Source organism: Vigna unguiculata, chromosome 5 (genome assembly GCF_004118075.2).
Source record: "Vigna unguiculata cultivar IT97K-499-35 chromosome 5, ASM411807v1, whole genome shotgun sequence".
Lineage (NCBI taxonomy): Eukaryota > Viridiplantae > Streptophyta > Magnoliopsida > Fabales > Fabaceae > Vigna > Vigna unguiculata.
The window spans coordinates 34,037,593-34,062,613 of NC_040283.1; the positions used below are offsets into that span (position 1 = coordinate 34,037,593).

General features: G+C 31.9%; 1 protein-coding gene across 1 annotated transcript in view; it reads right to left on the reverse strand.

Annotated features, from left to right (window-relative positions):
* Positions 1-942: 942 nt before the first annotated feature.
* The window catches only part of LOC114184308 (probable leucine-rich repeat receptor-like serine/threonine-protein kinase At3g14840), a 28,728-nt gene continuing 4,649 nt past the window's right edge, over positions 943-25,021 (reverse strand). Inside the window, exons 3-24 of the mRNA XM_028071605.1 lie at positions 24,142-24,213; positions 23,953-24,021; positions 23,673-23,744; positions 23,509-23,580; positions 23,188-23,259; positions 23,014-23,085; positions 22,854-22,925; positions 22,701-22,775; positions 22,463-22,546; positions 22,099-22,170; positions 21,266-21,331; positions 12,040-12,105; positions 11,920-11,952; positions 11,682-11,722; positions 3,784-4,160; positions 3,422-3,617; positions 3,182-3,334; positions 2,620-2,738; positions 2,287-2,497; positions 1,946-2,183; positions 1,632-1,782; positions 943-1,426 (exon numbers count right to left, since the gene is read on the reverse strand). Of these exons, the coding sequence (XP_027927406.1) occupies positions 1,031-1,426; positions 1,632-1,782; positions 1,946-2,183; positions 2,287-2,497; positions 2,620-2,738; positions 3,182-3,334; positions 3,422-3,617; positions 3,784-4,160; positions 11,682-11,722; positions 11,920-11,952; positions 12,040-12,105; positions 21,266-21,331; positions 22,099-22,170; positions 22,463-22,546; positions 22,701-22,775; positions 22,854-22,925; positions 23,014-23,085; positions 23,188-23,259; positions 23,509-23,580; positions 23,673-23,744; positions 23,953-24,021; positions 24,142-24,213 (2,779 nt within the window). The 3' untranslated portion in view covers positions 943-1,030. The remainder of the gene's footprint in view (positions 1,427-1,631; positions 1,783-1,945; positions 2,184-2,286; positions 2,498-2,619; positions 2,739-3,181; positions 3,335-3,421; positions 3,618-3,783; positions 4,161-11,681; positions 11,723-11,919; positions 11,953-12,039; positions 12,106-21,265; positions 21,332-22,098; positions 22,171-22,462; positions 22,547-22,700; positions 22,776-22,853; positions 22,926-23,013; positions 23,086-23,187; positions 23,260-23,508; positions 23,581-23,672; positions 23,745-23,952; positions 24,022-24,141; positions 24,214-25,021) is intronic.

The window sequence follows — 25,021 nt, forward strand, 5'->3', positions numbered from 1 at the left end:
TGAATAGATATAATATGATATTACTTGGTCAATGTAATATGTGAAATCAGTTCATTTAACAACGAATAAATAGGTTACATAATAAATATTTTAAAATAATTAGTTTAATATGTGACACTCCATCTTTATATATATATATATATATATATATATATATATATATATTATATATATATATATATATATATATATATATATATATATATATATATATATATATATATATATATAATACCGATGATCTAAAATCATTGGTTGGAACAATATGTACTTTAGATTTAAACTCATTCAATTCATAAATTGAATTATATAGATACACCTGATTTTTTCATTTGTGAATCCAATCAAAATCGGATTGAGTAACAGAACTATAAAAATCAAAACCAATGACAATAAACTAATTCAACTACGTAATACGTATATATTAAAAATATTATTTTTTAATAATATAAGCATAAAAAACTAATTTTATACTTAATTTATTAATATGATATTAGTATTTTCATTACCTTATTAAAAGTATTTATTTTGAGATTATTTTTGTTAAGAGGTGATAACCTTTTTAATTACACAACTTGAAGACTTAACGTTTGAGCACAGCTACTTGTATCTAAGATCATAAGTGGAAATCATACTATATGTAGGTTTTGGACCTGTTTCCAATGACAAGTGGACTTTGTCTTACATAGAGTTATCATGTGCTCGTGATCTTCAGTGCAAACGATAGTTGGTTTGGTGTTCTCTTAAATGTGATCTACTGCGCCATTAACATCATAACTCAAAAAATTGTAATTTGGTTATGTTGGCATAGCCTACATAACATTCATACTATTTTTAGTAGGTTGTGCATCTTTTTTATTCGAAAATGATAATTGACACATATTATTGTTGTTATCCTCTTTATTATTACTACATAGTTGGTAAAGAGTGTAACACATTATGTTAACTAAAAAATATAATAACGATGATCAACTAATTTATATATAATATTATATGGTCCGGAAAATAGTGTAAAAGAAAGTACACCCTTCTAATTTCTTTTTTCCCAATAAGAAGAATCAGTATGGAGAGGATATAAATCTGAAGTTGATGAAGGCGAAGCAATCCATGACCCATCTTTCGATGAACTATGATTTGTATGTGTTTCATTGCTCTGATTTTCTTCCATTTGAGAGTAAAATTGTCTCATAGCCTCTAGCTTATTTTCATCCATTATTTCAGATGAATCTGAAATAAATTCTGGAATCACAGTTTTTCCTTCGAGCATGCCGAGCACTGTTGACATGGAAGGCCTAAGGTTTGCAATGGCATTTGTGCATAAAAGACCTACTTTTATCATCATCATAACCTCTTTTTCATTGAAATTTGATCCTAATCTTCTATCAACAAGCTCCATCAGATTTCCTTTCTCTTTCAAGAAATGGGCCTGTTAAATAGAAGCCAACACATAAAGCATGTGAAAATAAAACAGTGGAAAAAAATGAAAATATGAACAACATTAGTAGAGGACACAAGTTGAATGTAACATAACATGTAAAATTATCAAATATAAAGTGGAATGACACATGTCATATACCGTAAATATAGTATGCAATGTATAATTTGATTCATAAATAGAAAATAGAAGTTACCCAATCTAAAAGATGCAATGCTTCTTGTTTGGGTCGAGGGATGGTATTGCTGTTTCCAGTTACAATTTCCAAGATAACTACTCCAAAACTATAGATATCTGCTTTATCAGTTAAATAACCATGCATGGCATATTCTGGAGCCATATATCCACTGCATAATTAAAATACATATTAGTATCAAATTTCTTAAATAAAATAGTGTTTAAAATTTGTTATTTGAAGTATCATAAAAATTTTACTATGTAAATTTTCTTTCCTTGTTTTTTTAAAAAATTCATAGAAAAGATTTATTAATAGAAACTTCATTTACTTACTAAGTCCCAGCTATTCTTGTGCTTATGTGAGTGTTGTCTTCATCATCAAGCTTTGCAAGACCAAAATCAGATATCTTTGGGTTTAGATCTTTGTCTAATAACACATTAGTAGCCTTTATGTCTCTGTGAACAACTTTTAATCTTGATTCTTCATGTAGGAATACTAAACCTCTAGCAATACCAACACAAATCTTATACCTGGTTGGCCAATCTAATTGCAAACAAGATTCTTCATTTCCTTCATAAATTAGACATTAAAACCATTAAGTCATTTAAATATTAAAAATACGTTAAAGTAAATTAAGGAACCATATTTGATGATTATTAAAACAAATACTTACTAAATAAAGCATGTGCAAGGCTATTATTTTCCATATATTCATATACCAACAACAACTGATCACCCTCAACACAACAACCGTAAAGCTTAACAAGACAAGGGTGTTGCAAAGCTGAAATCAACCCTATCTCATTTATAAATTCACGGTTCCCTTGCTTAGACTTTGATGAAAGCTTTTTAACTGCTATTATTGTGTCATCTGATAAAGTACCCTACAATTATGAAATAGTACATAATTTTCGTGAGTTTGACATATTATGTAGTAGGCTATTTATAAAATTCAATAAATCAATCATAACAGTTATGAGAAGTTATGTAATATTTTGAAGGGTACCTTGTAGACAGGACCAAAGCCTCCTTCTCCAATCTTATTGGAAATATCAAAGTTATTTGTTGCAACTTTGATTTGACGCATAGTAAACAAACCCACTTGCAAATTTAAATGGTTTAACTCTGTCAATAAAATAGAACTGAAATTAGATACCTCATACATCTTGGAGAAAATGTTGTGTTTTGTCAATATATTAAAAGACATAGGTATTATTTTTAAGAGTTTAATTATGATGTTGTTATCAAATTGAAAATCATTGTTAATATATTTCTAAGGTAATGATTACAAAACTCAATATAATTGCTTTACATAATAGGTTGGATTGGAAGATATAAAACTATTCTATATTAGTGTACAATTTTTTTCTGTTATATTAATTAAGAAACGATATACCAAATTGGAATAACATTTTATAAATCATTGTATAGTGATGTACACATATTATTTTCTTGTAAATATTTTAAGGGAATGAAATGACGTAATTTATTTGAAATCTAGGAGAGAAGAGCAAAATAGACACTTATATTTAACATTTATAGTTTGTCACTTTATTATAGATAATCACCTTTTGCCAATGAATTTCTTTTCGCAAAATGCAATCTCCAACCAAGTAAAATAAGGATGACAAATACCATTGCAGAAAGAACTATCCCAATTACAACCCCTATAGTTATGCCACTTATGTTTGGATGCCTGTTGTTGGGAACTGTAGTGTTTACTGACAATTGCAGAAGAGCAATATGTGTTATTTAATACCTTGAATGCAAAATTGGAAGAATAAAGTGACAGAGACAAATTGACTTACCATGAGTGACAGATATAGCTGATATAAGTGGGCCATACACTGATCTATATGGGATAGAAGTTGTTCCTTTTCCAGCCCAATAAAAACGAATTTCTAAAGAGTTATTAGTAACAATAGTTGAAATTCTTTTTGTAATGTTCTTACCAACTCCTCCTGCTTCATTTGCAATATTGAAATCCTTCAATTCTAGCTTTCCCTACAATAGTTCAAATCCAAACCTTAATGAATTTTTATTTTTGTAGTTCTTAATATATACAATCTAAACTTTGAATAATTCTACAAGTGAAGTCAGATGCACTACAAAGAGGAAATTCTACTTTGTTGATCATGATTGAAACATAATTAAATTAATCACATAGTACCTGAATGTAAACATCAAATATACGTCTTCCAAGACTGCTATATGAGTTATCATCAGTGAACATGATCTCTGCAAAATGTAGTGATACTATGTAGTCTCCATTTTTTAGACACATTCCATAATAAGTCAAGGAAATGGGGGATACACGTGCAGTCTGATACAATACAGAATCAGGCATAGAAAGTGTATTTTGACTTTGCTGGATATAGGCTAGTTCATTATGACCACCTAAGAAATGACCGGTATTGCTAAATGCCCAATTTTCTTTGGGCTTTTCAGATGTTGCTGCCCCTGATGGATAAAAGTCCTCATCATACATAATATTTTCATTGCTTCTTTGTTGTTCACCACCACAATTTATGTGGAATGAGTCAAAGACTGTTACAGAAGAAGAAAAAAAGTCAAATTTAGTAATGTAATACTAATTTTTATTTTAATTATGAGTTTAAGTATTGGTTATGTTCAAGATAATGAGATCTTAATTTTTATTTTATTTTTATGATGAGGGGAAAAATATATTTTCATGATAAAAGGACAATTTAGATTAGTTAGGTAGGTTGAGGAAAGGAATATGTTACAACGGGTGAGTGTAGGAGCTAGAAGGGCTAGGATAGACCTAATATATATTTGTGTGTGTGTAGGTGGGTGCGTGTGTGGGTGTGAGTGTGTGTGTGTGTGTGTGTGTGCGTGTGTGTGTGTGATACCTTGCTTTTATGTAAGGTGAAATTGGACCACATTTTGAGATTTTTTATGTGTGTGTGTGTGTGTGTGATATGTGTGATACCTTGCTTTTGTATAAGGTGAAATTGGATCACATTTTGATATTTTTTATGTGTGTGTGTGATACCTTGCTTTTGTGTAAGGTGAAATTGGATCACATTTTGAGATTTTTTAAAATTGAATGTGTGTGTGTGTGTTACCTTGCTTTTGTGTAAGGTGAAATTGGATCACATTTTGAGATTTTTTAAAATTGCATAAGGGCTCTAAGAGTTAATTTTGTGAAAAATAAGTTAGAAGAAATGGGAACTAATAGAAGTCTATTGGATAATTTTGCTAAAATCATTATAAATGACTAAATGGTAGTGATGTCTATCATTTGATGTCTACCTTATCTCATCAATAGAAGTCTATTTAAAGAAACATGAAAAGACATTTTATTTATCGTTTGTTATTAGAGTAAGCTTGCTTAAGTTAGTTTTAACTATTTGTCAGACGCCTTCTTTTACTTTCATTGAAATGCCAACTTTAGTGAGAGAGGAGATTAAGAAAATGTGGAAACATTTTCTATAGGAACATGGAAGCAGAAGAAGGAAAATAGCTTGAAAAGGTAAGAATCCAAGTGTAAAGGTAAGAATCCAAGTGTAAGCCCAAAGAAAGAGGAGTTCTAACGGTAAATCACATTTATCCATTCTATTATGACCTCCTGAAAAAGTTGAAATGGAAACATAAAAGAAAGACTAGAAGGCTTCTAGAAGGATTTTCTAGAGGCAACATTTGGGTTGTGGAGAAATCTAAAGGGTAAGACCCGAGGGATTTAAATAATTAAATGAATAATTATTTAATAAATGCGGGTAGTGGGAGCCTTAATGGCATTTAATGCGGATTGTTATGATGTGAAATAGTACTAACTCAAATGGTTGAGAGTACTTGGTTGTGTTGAAAGGACTTGGGTTTGAGTCCTATGTATGCTAAGTTGTGTGCTATTTTTAATTGTGTATTATTTTTGTTAATATGATTGATCATGAGGAGTGATAATAAAATCTTAGATTTATAGGAATTATCACAAAACATGAATTGGTTGAATTGGGTGTGCACTTCCTTTGTAATGGAGTGGTTATGTGTTCAAACCTTTCTAAGAACGAATTAAGCTTTCTTTTTGTCAAAATTCTTTTTGGCATGAATGTGAAAAGGTAGAGGAACCCTAGCTGCCAAGAAGGGCAGCCTAGTGGGTTGGGAAAAACAACCAATAATGGTCATTGAATAGCCATTAAGTATTTTTTTTATTAATTTCGTTTTGGTGGATTAAAGGGTGATTAAGGGGTAGTAACTTAGAGAAAGAAGGGAATTAAAGGAGAGTGAAGGATTAGTTTCGTGTGGGTCTTGGGGCATAGATTTTCCAGAGGATTCGAGCTACTATGCAGAGAGGGTTGAGAGCTATTGGTTGGAGAGGCCAACGGAGGCTATTGGAAATCAAGCAAGATGTGTGAATTATCACTAGGGCAAGGACTTCCAAGTAAGGGGAGTTGTTTCTTGTGTTTTTATTCATGTATGAATGAATGTGACTTGCCATGTATCATTGCATGAACTTTATCTATTTTTACACTATTTTTCGTAAGTTTCTAGGTTTCCGCACAGAAACTGCCTGGCAGCCATGAGTATGCTGCCAGGCGACGCATCAATGGTGACCCTGTTGTTAGGTTCTGATATGAACCGCATGGCGGCAATAAATTTCCGTCAGGCAACGCGAAGCTGTTCTATTTTGTTTTGCGTTGTTTGGTGCAGAAGTTACTTTGACTTATGGAATTTATTGGTGTATATTGTATTTAATCAATAATGCTATGGACAAAATGTAATTGGGTCGTATGATAAGGCTTTGGAGTAAGGGGGCGTGGGCGATCATGGGATTATGAGAGGGGCTGAAAGAGGACAACTAGGAAATTGATTCCAACGTCTAATTGTTATTTAATCTTAACATTGTTTATGCATTTTATTTCTGGAATTGCATACGAATTCGACCTAGTTGTATGGTGAGATGGGGTCGAGGAAAAGTAAGGGATATTCGCACAACGGAGAAACTAAGAATTTTTCCATAATCTAATTTGCCACCTGGCGGCGTATTATCTACCGCCAGGCGATAATTGAAATTTTCCAACTTAGCATTTTGATAGTGCTGGAAATCATGATTTTGTTATTGGTCATTGTATAAATTTGGATGGACGGGAATATTGTGCTTAAGCCTTGATAATTCAGAATGCCGAAATGAAAAGATTATGAAGATATGATCATGGTAGGGGTATGTGAGAGTTAATGTGGATCTGGAATTTAAAACATAATGAAGGATAATCGTAATTAGGATTGTAGGAATTGGGAAGATATGATTTCAGCTGGTTAAAGACTTAGAGATGTTGGATAATTATAATATAGCAGGTTAAGGAATCCACCATAATTTGTGTAGCTTAATTGGAGGGTATTTGACTGAAAAGTTTTGGTACCATTGTAGTGCATTAGAAGTAGGCTGCCTGATTTTAAGATACTGAATTGGTAGTCATTTTCATAAACAAGACTGAGTCAGTATAAAAGCCTAGAGTACTTGGGGAATCATAGACCTTAAATAGAGGAATTTGTGAATGTGAAATTATAGGTAATTGAACCATGTATGGATGGCACGGTAACAAGAATTAGACCTTGATTGAGGAGTTTATGTTAATAATTTTGGAACCAATTGGGATTGTAGGAAAACCTATTTTTTGATGCTAAAACCCAATAGTATCTTGCTACTAGTATGGTGCTTGGCGACATGAGTGGGCCGCTAGGCGATAGGACTAACAGGCTGTCCCTACAACGTGTGGCATTTGGCGGTGAGGTGTGAACCGCGAAGCGATAGACCCTGAGACAATGGGTCTGAATGCATCTTGACGCCTGGTGACGCATGTGTCCCGTTAGGCGGTCTGCGTAGGATTATAGCGCTCCAGCTAGGAACTTCGTCTTGTTTTTGTTATGATGTTGTGATGTGAGACTTGGATAAGGAGATGTTGCACCATGAGTGGGTAGGTTAATGGTTGGTGGTTAACATGTGATGATATGAGTGGGGAGGTTCATATTTTGATGCTCTCGTGTAGGGATACGAGCGAGGATGTTCGTATGTTCCGTGCTCACACTTAATAGTTGCTGCAAGCGGGGAGGTTCGTAGCTAATGGATCACGTGTGTTGGACTACGGGCGGGGAGGTCCGTAGAGTTAGACTACGAGCGGGGAAGTTCGTAGAGGCAGGACCACGAGCGGGCCAGTTCGTGGGAGCATCATATATCCTGAGTCCATGGTCAATTGTTGTGTCACTTGCAGGTTGAAAAACCTTGGGGTATAAGGTCTTGTCCAAGAACTAAATAGAATAAAGTAATTTGGGTGAATTCTTATTTATCAAGTTATATGATATTTATTTATGAGCTCACCCTTTCTGTTTGTGTTTGGCAATAATCATGTGACTTTTCATACGGGAACAGATGATATTCCAAGTGATGCTGGTGATGCCAAGAGACGGAGAGAGGGCTCGCATGGGATTTGAATTGCCTTTATATATGAGTTTAGTTTTCATTCAATTCATTTTGAGTACTTGTAAACGATTATAGTTTTTTATGGATTTTGCTAAATTTGAATTTTTAGCGTGTTGTATAAATTTTAAATTTTTCTCGCATTTCGGAATAATAAATGAGGACATTTGTATTTCAATTTCTATTTATTTATTTTATTTAAGTAATTTTCTTTAGGGACGTTACATAAAGGATGTGAGTGAGTCAAAACCTAGCAATCGTGGTGGTGGAAAGACTTAACGAAGGTGTGCATTAAAGAGAATTTGGGAAATTGATTTGATATAAATGTCACATTGAAGGTTGGGGATGAGACAATAGTTACCGTTTTGAGTGACGAATGCAAGGGAACCATACCTTTTAAACACATGTTTCTTAGATTGTATTACAATGTAGTCTTAAAAGATGAAAAGGTGCGAGAGTAAGAAAGATGGACAAATAATATATCGAAATAGAAGTTGAAATAAAGAAGTGATTAGTTTACTTGGAAACTCCCTCAAATTTCTACATAGATGCAAAGTCTAAATGAGTTTAGCCTAACTTAGGAAAGGGATGTTGGATATGGAAGGGTGAGGAAACAAGTTGTTACATTAAGAGTCTAAACCCTTTTCTTCCTCTCTAGTTCTTTCTTTTCTGGCAATAAAATCCCATGCAAAATCACCTCTTTCAAACCAATATTAAAAATCCAATATCTTTGTTTTTGTCTACTCCATCGTAGAAGATGAACACATGAACTCAACTATAGCTTTCAGGTTTGTTTCCAAGATTTGTGGAGGATGATGTTGATGGAAAAGGGGACCCCATTGTATCATTTAAAAAATATAGGGGCTTTATTGAGTGAAAATAAAAATATAGGGACCAAATTACTAATTATTCATTGACTCTATTTTACAAATATTATGACTCAATTGAGTAAAAAACTAAATATAAGGACAAAGACGAATGGAAGACCTAATTATAGGAACCAAATTACTAATGAAACCTAATTTTTAAGTACAACTCAAATCAAATTACTCAATAAAATATTACTGTAAATAAATTTGGTCTTTCTAAAAGAAAATTTAAATGAGTTGTCCCAAAATATAAATTTTAAAAAAATTATATTTTTTATAAAATAACTTCAACTCCATAAGTGTAAACGAATATATATATATATATATATATATATATATATATATATATATAAAGTCAAATTTTAAATAATTATTCAGTGATTAATATTTTATCACTAATCATTTTATTTTAATCACTTGAATTTAAAAAAAAAAACTCAAATAAAATTCAGTAATAATTATTAACGGTTAGCGAGTATCCTCAAATCAAATATTGTGATATGTGTTTTAATCTATTTAGCAAATGGGTAATTAAATATTCGTGTCCATTAACAATAGTCTGGTGCATCTGAAGTTACAAGAGCAATGTAGTTTTTAGGAAAAAAAAAGATGGACAGGATGAAATCTTTCGATTGACACAATAAAGGTGTGGGCATGACTAACCAAGAAAGTTCCAAAAGTTTCCTTCTCATATTCAAAATGGTACCTCTGTCTTATAGTTTCCTTACAATCCATTCAAATATTGCAGAAATAGTATGTGTAGAATATGAACTAAAAAATTTAACCCTAAATTTGAATCTTAATGGGTTGTGGAGTGTAGTAACATATGTCACCTGATATGTCAAGGATTGGGTGTTGTTATGACAATGTGGGCAAATAGGCACAATAGCTCAACAATTGTATGTTTTGTATATGTTGTTTGGTGCAGGTGTTCCATGAAAGGATTTTTGTGAAAGGAGAAACATAGGAGATGAGGTGGGAGCCCACACAAAGAACAAATGTTTATGGGGAGTAAGGACATAGTAATGCACATATTATGTGGTAGTCTATGACTCCTAAATTATGTTTCACATGTTGTCAGGCCTGAGGATGTTTTGTATGGCTAGAACATTGTGTTGGAAATCCCACATTTAATAGACGTAAGTACAATTCACAATATATAAATAATTACAAATTTTCCCTTATAAGTTGGTTTTATGAGGTTGATTTAAGTTTAAAGTCCATTTCTAACTAATTTTGATAAAGGTGGTATGGAAGGCTCTTGGACAATATAAGTCATGATTGTTAAAGCCATGGCATAAAAATCGTGTTAATAGGGAGATAACAAAGGTATAATCTTAGGCATGAACTTTTACAATGACTTTGAATAAATGGACGAAAATCTAATAGGCCAGACCTTTTCAAATCATATCCTTAATGATAGAACAATCAATCCTATTCCTTTTTCATTCTACTTTGTGTCTCAATTAGTCTAGAATCATTGTTCAACTCTTAATATTAAACAAATGTAAGAGTTAGGATGCAAAAGATTATGCTTTGGTTTTACTAAGATTTCCTATAAGAATGCTATTATATTTGTTTGCTCCACTCTAGTTAATTGGATATAACTAATAATATGTAGAGACTTCATATATGGAATGTACAATCTATCAACTTTAATATCATTGTTTGACATTTTTTCTGGAATAAACTAGGAAAATTGACCACTTTTGATATATGAGTTACTCATGTATAAGAGACCTAACACCATTTTTAATATAAAATCATAAAACTTAATGTTTATGAGTTTTCATTTTTTTCTTATATCACTCAGTTTTTCATTTTAACTTAATTGTAGACTTCTAACTCATATTTGAAGTCCTAATAGTGTTCATTAAGAGTGACAATGGCTAATATTTTGAAGTAACTAGACAATCCTAAACATATATGCTTTGGATTTTCTGATGTAAAATTGGGGTATAACCTAATCAATCTCAAACTTCATAATCTAGAATTATCTTATAGAATTGTCTTATGTAATATTGCATATCAATCTCACAAGAGAATAACAACAACAATGTTACAAATGCAATAGAACTTGAAGTGTGAACAACCTTGAGGATGATAAGTGAATGATTTTGACCTTTGAACTAGAAGGAAACTTATAGACTTTACACGGCTAAGGGAGAAGAATACATGAAGCAAAGTTAAAGTGCTTTTTAGACAATAGAATGAAGCAGAAATAGAAAACCTCCAAAGAAGAAGGAAGTGCCAATCATGATTTTGTTTGATGAATAGATACTCTGACTTTTGGTACGAAGATAAGAGGAAGACTCAATGTTTTTTAATAGGCTGGACAAAAATCTATGTTTTTTGGTGTATGGTTTATTTTGACCTCAATTTTATACATAAAAAAAATGGGTAAAACACTCTAAATGTTTCATCACAAATAAAATTATTCATTATTGATATAGAAACAAAGAAAGCAAAATTGTTATAGTTTGGTTATAAGTAGGTTTCCCTCAAACTTCTAAACTAAGCTACAAACTTGTGTTGGAGTTTAGTTGTAGTGATTGTAGCTTGATATAGGGTTACATTAACTTCTTAGGATGATTTTAGAAACTCTTTAAAATGTTAATATTATTAATAGGCTAAACTATATAATGCTATGTTTGTTTGTACATATTTTCAAATATATATATATATATATATATATATATATATATATATATATATATAATGCAAAAGTAAACAACTTAGCTTGAAGGAAATACTCAAACTTACGTCTTGTACAGTTTTCTCTACTCAGACAGGTAATAGGTCCACTGTAGGAATATTAAGAGAAGACCAAAAACGAGTTAGCAGAAACATTTAACCAAACCTTAAGCCACTCGTCGTACTAATTTATGGAAAAATGTTCAATTTTTTTTCTAAACATGGACTGCATTTTAAGCTTAAACCAACTTTAATGGTTTCTAAATACCTAAACCTTACACATGAAAAAATAATGTATATTACTTACTTTTGGCTCATTGGGAAGCTGGCAAACCAATTCCTGTAGTATAAAATATATGATTAATACTAATACAAATATATTGATAAATTTAGAGATAAAAAGAATAAAAAATATTTCAGTTCTTACACTTCTTTATTCTCTTGGCATGCCATGGAGGAGTTTTTATCAGTGAAGTTGTTATATGAAAGATCTCTATAAATACATGTAAAGTGCAATTCAGAAACAAAGATATAAAATATTACTTTCATTTTGAGATTAAGCATGTAGGTATAAAATATCACTTTATTCAAACAATAGTAAAGGAAGAAATGTTTATATGCAACATATTTAACAAATGCATGAAAAATCAATCAACATAACATGATTTATAATGCTAATCCTCTCTTTATCAATCATTGAAATGTAAAAGTATAATAGAAAAAAGTGGCACAAAGATATGATTGACTCGACTGATATCTTTTGCAAAAATTATTAGAATATTATTAGAGCTAAAATTTCACATTGGTAGGAATTTTATTTTGAGCAACCTCACAAACCTATGTATTGTCAACTAAAGGAGGAATGGAGTTAGGAGTTAACGACCTAGCATTGTTTAATAAAGTGCTTTTTTCAAAGTGAAGACGGACATTAGGAAAAAGGTCACATGGATTGTGGAAAGATGTTTCGGAGCCAAAATATGAATTTTGGAGGAATTTGAATAGAACAGGGGACACGCCAAAAGAATCTTGGTTGTGGAAGGATATGAGGAAGGTGTGTGGGGGCAAGAAAATGAAACACGTGGTATGAAAACAATGTCATATGGAAAATAGTAAGGGTTGAAAAATTAGATTATGGGGGGATAAGTGGATGTGTGAGGTGCCACTAATACAATTTTCCCAAGATTTTTAGTAATTCAAATTTTAAGGGTGCTTACGCAATTGATATAGGCAACTGGAAAGAAAAGCATGGTTTGAATGGGAACTCATACGTGTAACAAAATTCTTGCAAACCATAGACACAATTTTGTCAATAAAGGAATTGAAGATGAGTAGAGTTGGAGTGGAGTGGAATCACGGTAATATACTGTCAAACATGCATATAAGTTACTATAAAATAGTATTGTAGGAGAAGATGCAAACATCTATGACCAGTTTTGGAATGTTAAAAGTGTTACAATCCCTACTATTATGCTTGAAGGGTGATTATAAATAAAGTGGCTACAAGAGAAAATTTAGGCCATAGAAGGGTGATAATTGGGAGTTCAACTTACATTTTATGTGGATGGTGCGAAGAAACATTAAATCATTTGTTCTTTAGCTGTAAATTTTAAAGAAAAGTGTCAATATGTGTGACATATGGTTGTGCCTAAGCTTTATACATCATCATGCTCCACAACAACACCTTTTGCAGTTCAGTTTATTACAATTGAATAATAAAGGAAATAAGATGTGGAGTTGTATGTGAATAGCAATTACTTGAACAATATGGAACCATAGAGATATTTTTTATTATAAGGTATAGGATGTAGAGGAATGAAAGGTTTAGGCATAGGTAACATATAAAATCCCAAAAGCAAACTTGAAATATTCTAATTGCTATATGAGCCTAGTAACATGTTTGGGGTTTCTATAACGGTGAACAATAAATGTAAGCACGAAACAAATAGGATGGGAGGGGGTTCAACTCAAACATGGTAAATTATATGCAAAGAATATGCAAAGAATATATAAAGGTTTAGGGAAAAGACTACTTAGAAAATGATTAGGAGTATGCTAAGTATAGAGACTAGAAAATGTGTTAGGGATTGTGTTTATTACAATTGTGCTCAATGTATGCAGATGTTTTGTTAGTATTATGGTGCTTGATTTAGTCCTACATCGCTTAGAATTGTGAGATGTGGTTCTCTATTTTGCTATATAAGACACCCTATGTAAAGTTTGAGATACACCAAAAATAAATAAAAGTACTTTCTAGTGTAGTCGTGGACGTAGACATACACATTGTACGTTGAACCACGTTAAATTCTTCGTGTCGTTTATTTTTCTCTCATTTATTCCTTCCTTTATTGCCTTGTTCCTAATAATTGGTATCAATAGCCATTTTTCTTGGTATGCTTTGTGGTTGCACATTGTCTGATCTTCCACATCAGAAAAGATTTGGTTTCTTTTTCTTCTTGGAAATCTCAATTTAGAGAAGTAGTGGGGGGGTTTTGTCAAAAGCATCAGGAGCTTTCGTCAAAGTAACAGGAGCTTTCTTCAAAGCAGCAAGAGCAATGGCATTGGAAGAAGGGAATGTGAGGATTGAGAAGTATGATGGCAATTACTTCGGGTTTTGAAAGATGCAAATAGAGGACTACTTGTATAAGAAGAAGTTGTAGTTACCCTTAAAAGGGTAGAAGCCAACCGACATGGCACAATCAAAATGGGAGTTGTTAGATCAGCACACACTCGGTGTGATCTGGTTGACATTAGCCAAGAATGTTGTGTTCAACATCATGAACGAGAAAACAACTATAGATTTGATGCAAGCATTGTCGAATATGTATGAAAAGCCATTTGCAGCCAATAAAATGTATTTGATTCGCAGGCTAGTCAACTTAGAAATGAGTGAAGGTAACTTGGTTATTAATCATATTAGTGAATTTAATACAATTATTGTGCAGTTGACATCAGTGCAGATAACATTTGATGATATACAAAAAACCAATCCATGAAAGACAAAGCAGTGGAAGGTTTTAAGGTGGCAAAGAGGAACAAGATGATGTCAGTACTTCAAACGATATGTAATTCCTTATCTAGTGATAATATTCAAAAAGGCAATAGTTTGTTTTGGTCAAATAGGGATATGGGGAGTAATGAGTTTGTTAAGCTTTAGGAGTTGGCTAAAGAATTAGGAGTAAGGTTTTTTAGAGATAAGGAGAAAATAATAAAGGAACTAGATGAGATAGAGGCAAGGGATAGGAATATGGCGGGAGGCAAAAATTACGGGGGGAGAAATGACTCTAATCAAAATAATTAGCATTAGTATCAAATGGTTAAGTGCGAGATTCAAATGGAGGTACCTAAAAGAAATCCTAGAAAAAGAAGGAATTGATATGATGTGCATTCAGGAAACTAAGTTACAAAAATTACAAAAGAGTGACTGCTATAATCTACAGGGGGACAATAATATTGAATGGGTAAATTTAGAGGTAAATGGTAATTCAGGGGGGATTTTAACTAGGTGGCTTAAGGTCAGTTTTAGGTGTGAATGCCAAGTTGTGGGGAAGGGATTCATTGGGGTGTTTGGTAAGTATAGTAGGAATACTAATTGTTCATGTCCTTGTGGCTACGGCTAATGTATACTCGTCATGTGAAATCAATGACAAAGAAGCCCTTTCAGAGAACTTAAACAAAATAAAGTCTACAGAAGAGTGTAAACAATGGTGTATTTTAGGAAGACAAGTGTCTTACCATTATGCATTAGTCTTAAAATCTACATCTATCATTAAGGCCTTAAGCCTTTCAAAATCGCTACATATATTGAACTTCGACCCTTGACTTGAAGAGGTGGTAAAATGCTCATGGAATTCGTATATTGGAAGAGGAAATGCTATGGTAGTCCATAAAGAGAAATTGAAAAAGTTGAAAGTTGAAACATGACTTGAGATCTTAGAACAAGGAGGTCTTTGGATAATAGGAACTGAAAAACACAATATAATTAAGGAGTTAGAAGAGTTGGATAACATGGATGAAGTCAATAATCTAGATGAGGCAAATAAGCTAAAAGGCATAATACTAATGAGTGAATTAAAAGAGCCTAGTGTAAAGGAATGCTCAATTTTGAATCAAAATGATCAAGTCAAATGGCAAGAACATAGGGATACAAATTCAAAGTGTTTTCATTCTAGGATAAGGTGGGGAAAAATCAAGAATGAGCTGAAAGGGATGGAAATGGATGACAAGATGACAGAGGATCTAATTAGGGTAAGATAGAAGGTTAAGCATACCTTTGAAAAAAGATTTACCACGCCTAAGAACTATTGTCTCAACCTTCAAGATGTTGCGTTCCCAAATATAAGTGATAATGATAATATCTTTTTGCTAATGGAAATAGAAGATAAGAAAATTGAGGAAGTAATAAACCAATGTGGGGGAACTAAGAGTTCGAGTTCAGATGGATTAAAATTTTCTTCATAAAAAATAATAGGGATATCTAAAAGAATGAAGTATATGAAGTAGTCAAATGATTTTACAACATGGGGAAAATAACAAAAGAATGTAACTCTTTAATCCTAACACTCGTGCCCAAAATACAAAATCTACTAGGCTTGGAAGATTATATACCAATATTTCTAGTTAAGTGTATATATAAGATAATTTCAAAAATTCTTGGAAATAGATTGAAGTGTGTGCTACCATACATTACTGTTAGTCAATGTTTATCAAAGGGAGAGTTATATTGGATACATCCTGGTTCCAAATGAGACAATGGATGAGTGTAAGATAAAAAAGAAGATAATGGTAAGAGTCAAGGTGGATTTTGAAAAAGCCTATGATTCAGTGAGTTTGAATTTCTTATACTATATGTTAGGAAGGTAAGGTTTTGCGATAAATGGGTTGATTGGATCAAAGAGTGCGTGGAATTATCTTTAATGTAAGTTTTGGTTAATTGATGCCCAACCAAGGAGTTTGTCCCAACAAAGGGCTTGAGACAAGGGGATCATTTGGCACCTTTCTTATTCCTTTTAGTAATTGAGGGCCTAGTAGGGCTAGTTAGAGAAGTAATGAAGAATAATTTGTATTGTGGTGAAACAAAGTTGGGGTTATTATAGGCGAAACAAAGTTGGGGTTATTATAGTTTTCAGGCAACACTCTCTTCATGAGAAGTGCTAGTGTTGAAAATATATTGGTCATAAAAGCTACATTAAGAAGTTTTGAAATGGTGTCCATACTTAAGGTGAATTTCTCAAAAACTAAGGTGGGTGGATTGGCACTAAATATGGCATTCATTTAAAAAGCCTCAAGGATACTAAATTCTAAACATATGAATATACCATTTGAGTACCTAGGCATGCCTATAGGGGGGATACAAGGATACAACAATTCTAGCAACCTATCATATCTTGAGTGAGAAACATTTTATCTAAGTGGAAGGGCAAATTGTTATTTTATGTTGGTAGAGTATGCCTCATAAAATCGGTAATCTCTTATCTACCACTATATTTCCTATTGTTTTTCAAAGCGCCAAAAATACTATGTAATGAACTCATAAAAATACAAAGAAAATTTCTTTGGAATTTGGGCTTTGAAGAGAGGAAGATAGCTTTGATTAGGTGGGACAACTTATGTAAACCTAAGGAAGAAGAGGGACTGGGCATAAGAGATATTGAAAACTTTAACATAGCCCTATTAACTAAATGGAAGTGGATTATAGGAACGGAGGACCAGGGAGTTTGGAAAGAGGTATTGGAATCAAAGTATGGGTCTTGGAGAAACTTGTGTTAAAATAACATATCTACGAAACATTTTTGGTGATGGAAAGACTTATGTAGAGACTGTGGAAGCTCGGACCAAGGTACATGGTTCGATAAGTACACGGTATGGAGAGTAAGGGATGTAACAAAGTAAAGTTTTGGGAGGATAGATGGGTAGGGGATGAACCACTAAGTTGTAGGTTTCCTAGGCTTTATATGATTACCAACTATAAAGAGAGAACTATAGGGGAGGTTGAGAGTTGGGATGAAAGTATCTGAAAGTGGAATCTAATACAGAGGAAAACCAAATTGAAATGGGAAACACCTCGGGAGATATAGTCCCTCTAATCTATAAATAGCCAAAGTTTTAAGAAACAAAGCTCAGATATTCCTATGGGAATCACCGACGGGGATGAGTGTAGTGTATTTAAAATGCTATGGAACATTAAGGTAATTTTGAAGGCTTACTAAGTAAGATGGAGAATACTATTAGATAGGTTGCCAAAAAAGGATAAATTACTTGTACGAGGGATCTAGCTACAAAATAATTTGTGTTAGCTTTGCTTAGATTGTGAAGAGAGTGTGTCACACCTATTCTTTTCTTGTAGGGTATCTCAAAGAGTGTTGAACATGTACGATACATGGGTGGGGAGTGTCTTTGGTGCATCATAATCAAGCTAAGGTCAATTGTCAACACTTCTACCTCCTTAACCCTAATAGTAAGAAAAATCTCATATGGAGAGGCATGTGGTTAACAATCATCAGGGAAGTTGGGAAACATATAAATGGGGTATCTTTTAGGCAAAGGAAGGTACACCTGAAAGGAATTTTCTATTTAGCTCAGGTGAAGGCATGGACTTGGATGAAATGTAAGATTCTGAAAGTTAAATTATCCTATAGTGAATCGTATGTGTGCCATTTTATGTGCTCAAAATCCTTGTGAATTGGTAATCTTTGTAAGCTATAAGTGTTTCAAGAGTTCAAAACACCTTCATCTAAATGAGGAAGGGAATGTGGCAGAAGGACCAAAGTTATGAAGTCAACATGAAGAACTTAAAAGACAAACTTTTGCCACTATGAAGGGTGTATATATAATACCACAACTTTGGTTTTGTTTGAGAACCATGTCTTTTATCTTGTGGTATTGTAGGCTATTATTTTGGTTAAATGTTCTATGCAAGCAAAGAAGTATATAACCATGGAGAGACATATATGTTATGCTTGTCATGGTGTGAACCTTTAGTTGTAGTTGCTTCTGGTTTTGGGTTCTAAACATCTCTTTTGTAGAGGGCCAATTTATAATTTTGTAAAAGGGTTAAAGAATCACACAAGGGCTATGCTATATCTATTTATTTAATCTTTTCTGATAAAAAAATGCAAATGAACACACTTATTTCAAGTAAAATCATGATAATAATGATAATACAATCATTTGTTTTATGATTCTAATTAGTATGTTATGATTACTATCCGACAAAAACAGTTGTTGATAATAATTTAAATAATATGAAACTCGATCCTCTTCAATGGTGTATCTATGTTTGCCACATATCATACATTGACACATGTATGACACTTGTACAATACTTATTGATCAAATACTCAATTTAAATATTTTGTTTTAAGTCTCTCAGATTCTAATACGATTAACTATGAGAAAACATTAATAAGAATAAAATGATGTTTGGAAATGTATAAACTAATTGTACAAGTTTCCATTAAAAAAATAGCAGTAGATCCTAATAAATTATATTTTGATTTTATAAGTATTATTAGAAACATTTTTATTTATTCTCCTATATCATATCGTTATATTTTTTTCCACGTTTTTAATCTTTAAATGAATCGCGACTATATAGTGTCTTTCTTAATAATCATAATCATGAAAAAAATGGAAGATTTTAAGTGAATTAGATTTTTTCATTTTTCAAATTTTTAATAGAGGTTTAATTATGCCTTTGGTCCCCATTTTGGACTCGAAATCTCAAAATGGTACCTGTATTTTTGGAAATCTCAAAATGGCCCCCTTTTAAGTTTAAAAGTCTCAGTTTTGCCCTTTCCGTCAAGTCTGGGCAAACGGCGTTAGTGGTTGCTGAGGTGGCTTTCTGTTACTGAAACGTGTCTAACTCTTCTTTTATCACTTTTAAAAATTTTCAGACTTCTTCCATTTGACACGTTTCAATAACAGAAAGCCACCTCAGCAACCACTAACACCGTTTGCCCAGACTTGACGGAAAGGGCAAAACTGAGACTTTTAAACTTAAAAGGGGACCATTTTGAGATTTCCAAAAATACAGGTACCATTTTGAGATTTCGAGTCCAAAATGGGGACCAAAGGCATAATTAAACCTTTAATATATGAATTAGACTAACTTTATATTTTGAGACGGTATGTTTAGATGGAATGCAACATGATTCTTAATTGTTAATGCCATTATAATAATAAGTAGCCCAAGGCAAGAATGGAATATTGGTGGTGGGATCCATAGGGATAATAGGGTTGAATTAATTTTCTAGCAATGGGAATTTTGTAATCTAGAAGGAAGATACGAGGTAAAATTATATCAAAGATGTGGGGGAATACATCGGTGTTTGTGCTTGCATGGAGAAATTTAAGAAAGTAATTCATCTATTTGAAATTTTTTCAAGAAAAATATATGTTTGGATGAGGAAATTAAAATAAAATTAAAATTGAAAAATTTTAAGAAGGTATTTTATAAATAACTAAATAGTAAAATTTGAAATTCACTCGAAAAAGAAGAAAATTGAAATTTTATAAGTTGTGAAATTGTTATTTGGTTAGAACAAAAAAAGTTCACAAGCCGAAAAAGTCGTGTTAGATCGAACAGAAGATCAACTCGAGTGAATTTGGATCGAAGGTCGAGTTGATCATGACATTGCCAAGGCTAACCCAAGTCGAGTCGAGCCAGGATGACAGTGGCCCGAACCGAAGGTCAAGTCGAGTTGAGGCAGCTTGAAGGTTGAGTCATGCTGAGTCAAAGGTAGAGTCAGATCGGGTTGACTGAAATTCGAGTCGGGTCAACTTGGTCTGAAGGTCGAATCAAGCCGAAAGTCGACTTAAATAAAATGTTAAGGAGTCCAAATCGAACTGGACCAAAGGTTGAAGGTCAAATCGACTTGCTCAGGCGGAAGGCCGAACAGAGCCTGATCGGAACAAACCGAGTCGCATCGAGTCGAAGGTTGAATTGGCTCAAACTTGGCTTAACGTAGAGTCAAGCTAGCTAGGTCTAAAGTCGAGCCTATCTGGCTTGGATTGATGGTCAAGTCGAATCGAAAGTAGCTAGGTTGCACTAATGTCGAACCGATCCAGTGAGGACCAAAGGTTGACTCGGCCTCGGCCAAACCAGAGGTGGAGTTGGGCCAAAGATCGACTTGAACCAAAAGTTAAGACGAGTCGTACACAATTAAAGGTCGGGTTAAGTTAAGTTAGACTCAAATAAAAATTAAATTCTTTTATCCAAACAAAAAAATTAAAATATAAAATATTTTAATTACTTCATCCAAACCAATTATTTAATAAATAAAGAAAATTCAATTGCAATTAATTTAATTACTAGATATTTTAATTTCTTAGAATTGTTGAAATTCCTCGTCAAAATAAAGATACTATGTCAAACTAGGTGAGGGATGTATAAAAATAGATATTTTATATCAATGGGAACAAGTGTATTTGTAGTGTGTGGTGTTGCCTAAAGTTCGAACATTATATATTTAAATTACTTTTGTATGAAAAATGTAAGCTAATACATTCAATCAAGCCTAAATTGTTTAAATAACGAAAGAATATGAGATATAAGGTTAATCTCGTAGTAAAATTAGGAGGAAGATGTAATAAATTAATGTTACCAATAAAAAAGAAATAAAAAAACATAAATTAGGGTTTGAAATAGAACTCACATAGGTTTACCTCCTGCAGCTACCCACTTAGGTAGAGGTCCAGTAAGTTGGTTTCCAGTGAAATATCTAAGAAACAACGTTAAAAAAGTCAATTATGTACTAGTCAAATGCTAAGCTAATCATTATTATTCTCACCATCTTTCTTTTCTTCTTTTTCATAAAATCATAATAATATTTTGCACCATATAAAAAAATGCCTCTAACACATTATAGAGGAGAGGAAAAGGGTAATCAAATTCTGCACTGTTAATTTTTGTGTGACTTCAATTGGCTATCAATTTGAATTTACTAACTGGATGGTATTACCATATAAGAAATATATAAATTTGGAGGGATTTCTTTTAACAGAAAAAAAAAATGGAATAAACTTACAAAAAACTTATACATCATTGAGTATCATGAAAAATATCCATATATTAACCCCGAAATTTGGATCTATATCCTTATTGGCAAATTAAATATACATTTAAACTAAGAACATAGTAAAACTGAATAGATAAAACATACTAGCTAATTACACAAATGCCAAACCAACGAAACAAAATACATTTGAAGTAATGTCATCCAATAAATTTCAATTTTGCTCATGAAATTCTATTTCAATTTTTTTTCATTTTTGTTTTTCAGTCCCAAAAATAGTTCATATAGTACTTTAAACAGTAAAATAAAGTTTTTAGATAATGTTTTACGGAAAATAATATATTTAAAAAAGATTAAAAAAAATTAAGAATCATAAGAAAATATATAACCATTACAAAAAATATATTTAACCCTATAGAATAAATAAAAAAATATTTTTCCACACCAAATATTGACTAATAAAATTAACTTACACGTGTGACAGTTTTGATAGGTTTCCAATGTTCTCTGGAATATTTCCGCGTAATTTGTTAAAGCTTAGGTCTCTGAAAGAAATATCACCCAAAACAACTTATGAAATTTTTACAGTAGAAATAATAAAACATTATAGTGAACATTAAGATAGTTGAGGAATATAATAAGTCAATAAAATCTGCTGAAAAATTAAATAAGCTATTCTCGGAGCTAACTTAACTATTTCTTTTCAATTACTTTGATAAGTAAGTTTTCAGATAGAGTATTTCAAATAAATAGCTCATATTTTAACATATAAATTAATACTAGAAAATTGCATGGAAGAGTTCATATTGGAAATAGATTGCATGAATAAACACTCACAAGGTTTGCATAGTAGTGTCAATGCCTTTCATGTACCCAAGATATGAAGGTAATTCGTCATTAATTTGGCAGTTCCTTAGTATCCTACGAACCAATATCAAATTTTGTGATTTTTGCAACGAAAATAGGTTAACACTCAATTTTTCATTTAAATGGGTGTAGACCTTATAAATGAATCTCACATGGCAACGAAAAAAATGATAATATTAATAATAATGAAAGCAATTAATTAACTCACAGTGTCTTCAAATTTGTCATATTATTAATTTGTGGGAAAGTAGAATCTGATCCATTAATCAAGTCAGTAATTCTCCTGCATTAAATATTTTTGATGGAGATAAGAAAATGGTTTAAAATTAAATCATGATTACTTATGAAACATTATACTTACAAGTCATATAAGTTGTGCAGCAATGAAATTTGAGAAGGAATTGGCCCACTTAAACCACTACCTTGAATTTCTCTGTACAATAAAAATACAGTTCAACAAAAAGTAATAGAAAAAAAAAAGAAGAAAAAGCATTACATCTTAGTTGAAACATTGTTCTCACAATATTTCAAGATTTGTCCATCTTTGAATAAAACTGGGTATGCTTCCTGAGAAGTTATTGTCATTAAGACGACTGCATGTAAACAATGGAAAGTACGATTCAAATAAAATTCAAAGTACCGAAAAAAAGACAACAAAATTCAAATAAATAATGACAATAAAATGGGAAACTTACAGTTCTCTCAATAATGTAAGTTTAGCCAAAGTTTCGGGAAGTTCTCCGGTAAAATTGTTGGAGGTAAGATGCCTATATGTACAGTAAAATTTAATATAAAAATATTAAAAAATTTGTTCATAAATTAGTATTCAAGGTAAGTAAAAAATTGGGAAGGAGATATTTTTGGATGATTATTTATATTTTTTATGAGAAATATGTTAAGAATAATATTTATTGTAATTTTTATATTAGTTAATCATATACAACATTATGTATAAAAATTGTAAACATAATGAAAATTTGTTTTAGCCCTCCCCGTAGGGATAATGCATGGCTTACAATCTTTGAAGGTGAGAAAGGTTCCCAAGTTCCGGTGTAATATTTCCAGTGAATTGATTAAATTCCAGCACCCTGTTAAGTAGTAGTAAGTTACAATGAACAATAAAAATTCAAAAATCGAAAAGGAAAATTTTATGATCTATGCTTGATAGTAAAAAACTCACAAACTTTCGAGGGTTGTGATGTTTCCTATCTCTTTTGGGATGGGACCAGTAAGTCGATTTCCAAGAAGAGAACTACCATGAAAATGGAAGACATGAATTAGATAAATGTTCTCATAAGTGAGTACGACATATATAAATTATATATAAAAAAATACAACGAAAAAAAGTAAAGAAACAAAGATAAAAGATAGAAAAGTGCATAAAACAAAATATATAAATTATACACTAAAATGTAAAAAGCAAAAGTAGAACAAAGAAGAAAAGTAGAGAAAAAAATTACATAATACGAAGTTTGGAGGAGCCCCAGGCAATAGGTATTGTCCCATTAAGATAATTGCGAGTGAGGTCACTGTCAAAATAAAGAAAATCAAAAGGTTGGTGACACATATCCATACACAATTGGGCAAAACTAATAGTAGAGTGAATGAAGCAAATTTATTGTTCTTAAAAAGAATTGATTGTTACGTACATTTCTTCAAGGTGAGGTAGCCCTGTCAATTCAGATGGGAGCGTGCCAGTAAGATTTTGTGCTTTCAGCGTTCTACAATTATTTATGCAACATAAAAAAATGAAAATAATTAGAAATATTATAAAAAATGACTTCTTTTTTTCATCAAGGGTGATCATATTCCGTTTTTTTTTTTTCTTTTAAATCCAAGTTAAACATTACCATGCACAAAACATTCATCACACAAAAAATATTTTTAAAAAAACAAAAAACATGGAAGCCAAATCAAAACTGAGAACAATGAATATATAGCAAATTTCTTGTAAAAGAAGTTAAACAACTATAAACATTAGAAGATTATATCTATTATGAAAAAAAAAAATCAAGAACAATTCTAAATGGCATAATATTATATCATTTGAATTTTATTTTTTAATTCTAGAAAAAAGTCAACTTAAATCAACAATGACTTTCCTTTATAAAAATATGAAAATAAATAAGTTTTAATTTTTTATATATTTTCGAGTATTTTCTACATTTCTTTTAAGAGATCATGGAACAATTTGAAAATTAGAAAAAGATTTATAGAAGGTCGTGTCAAGTCAATCATGATTGTAGTTGGTCCTAGTGGTTGAAGTGAGTATGCCAAGACTAAAGATCCAAGTGATGGTCTGGGCTGAGGATTGAGCAAAGTTGTTTGGACCTAAGTTCTAGCTAAGTCACTTAGGTTGCAAATTTGAAGGTCAAGATGAGTACACCTAGACCAAAGGTCAATTTTAGTCAACCTAAATCGAAGGTTGAGCTGAGTCGGTCTGAACTGAAAGTAAATTTGATTTTGTCTGAGTTGGAGGTTAAGCCAGGTCTGTCTAGGACAAAAGTTGACCAAAGATCAGACTAAGTC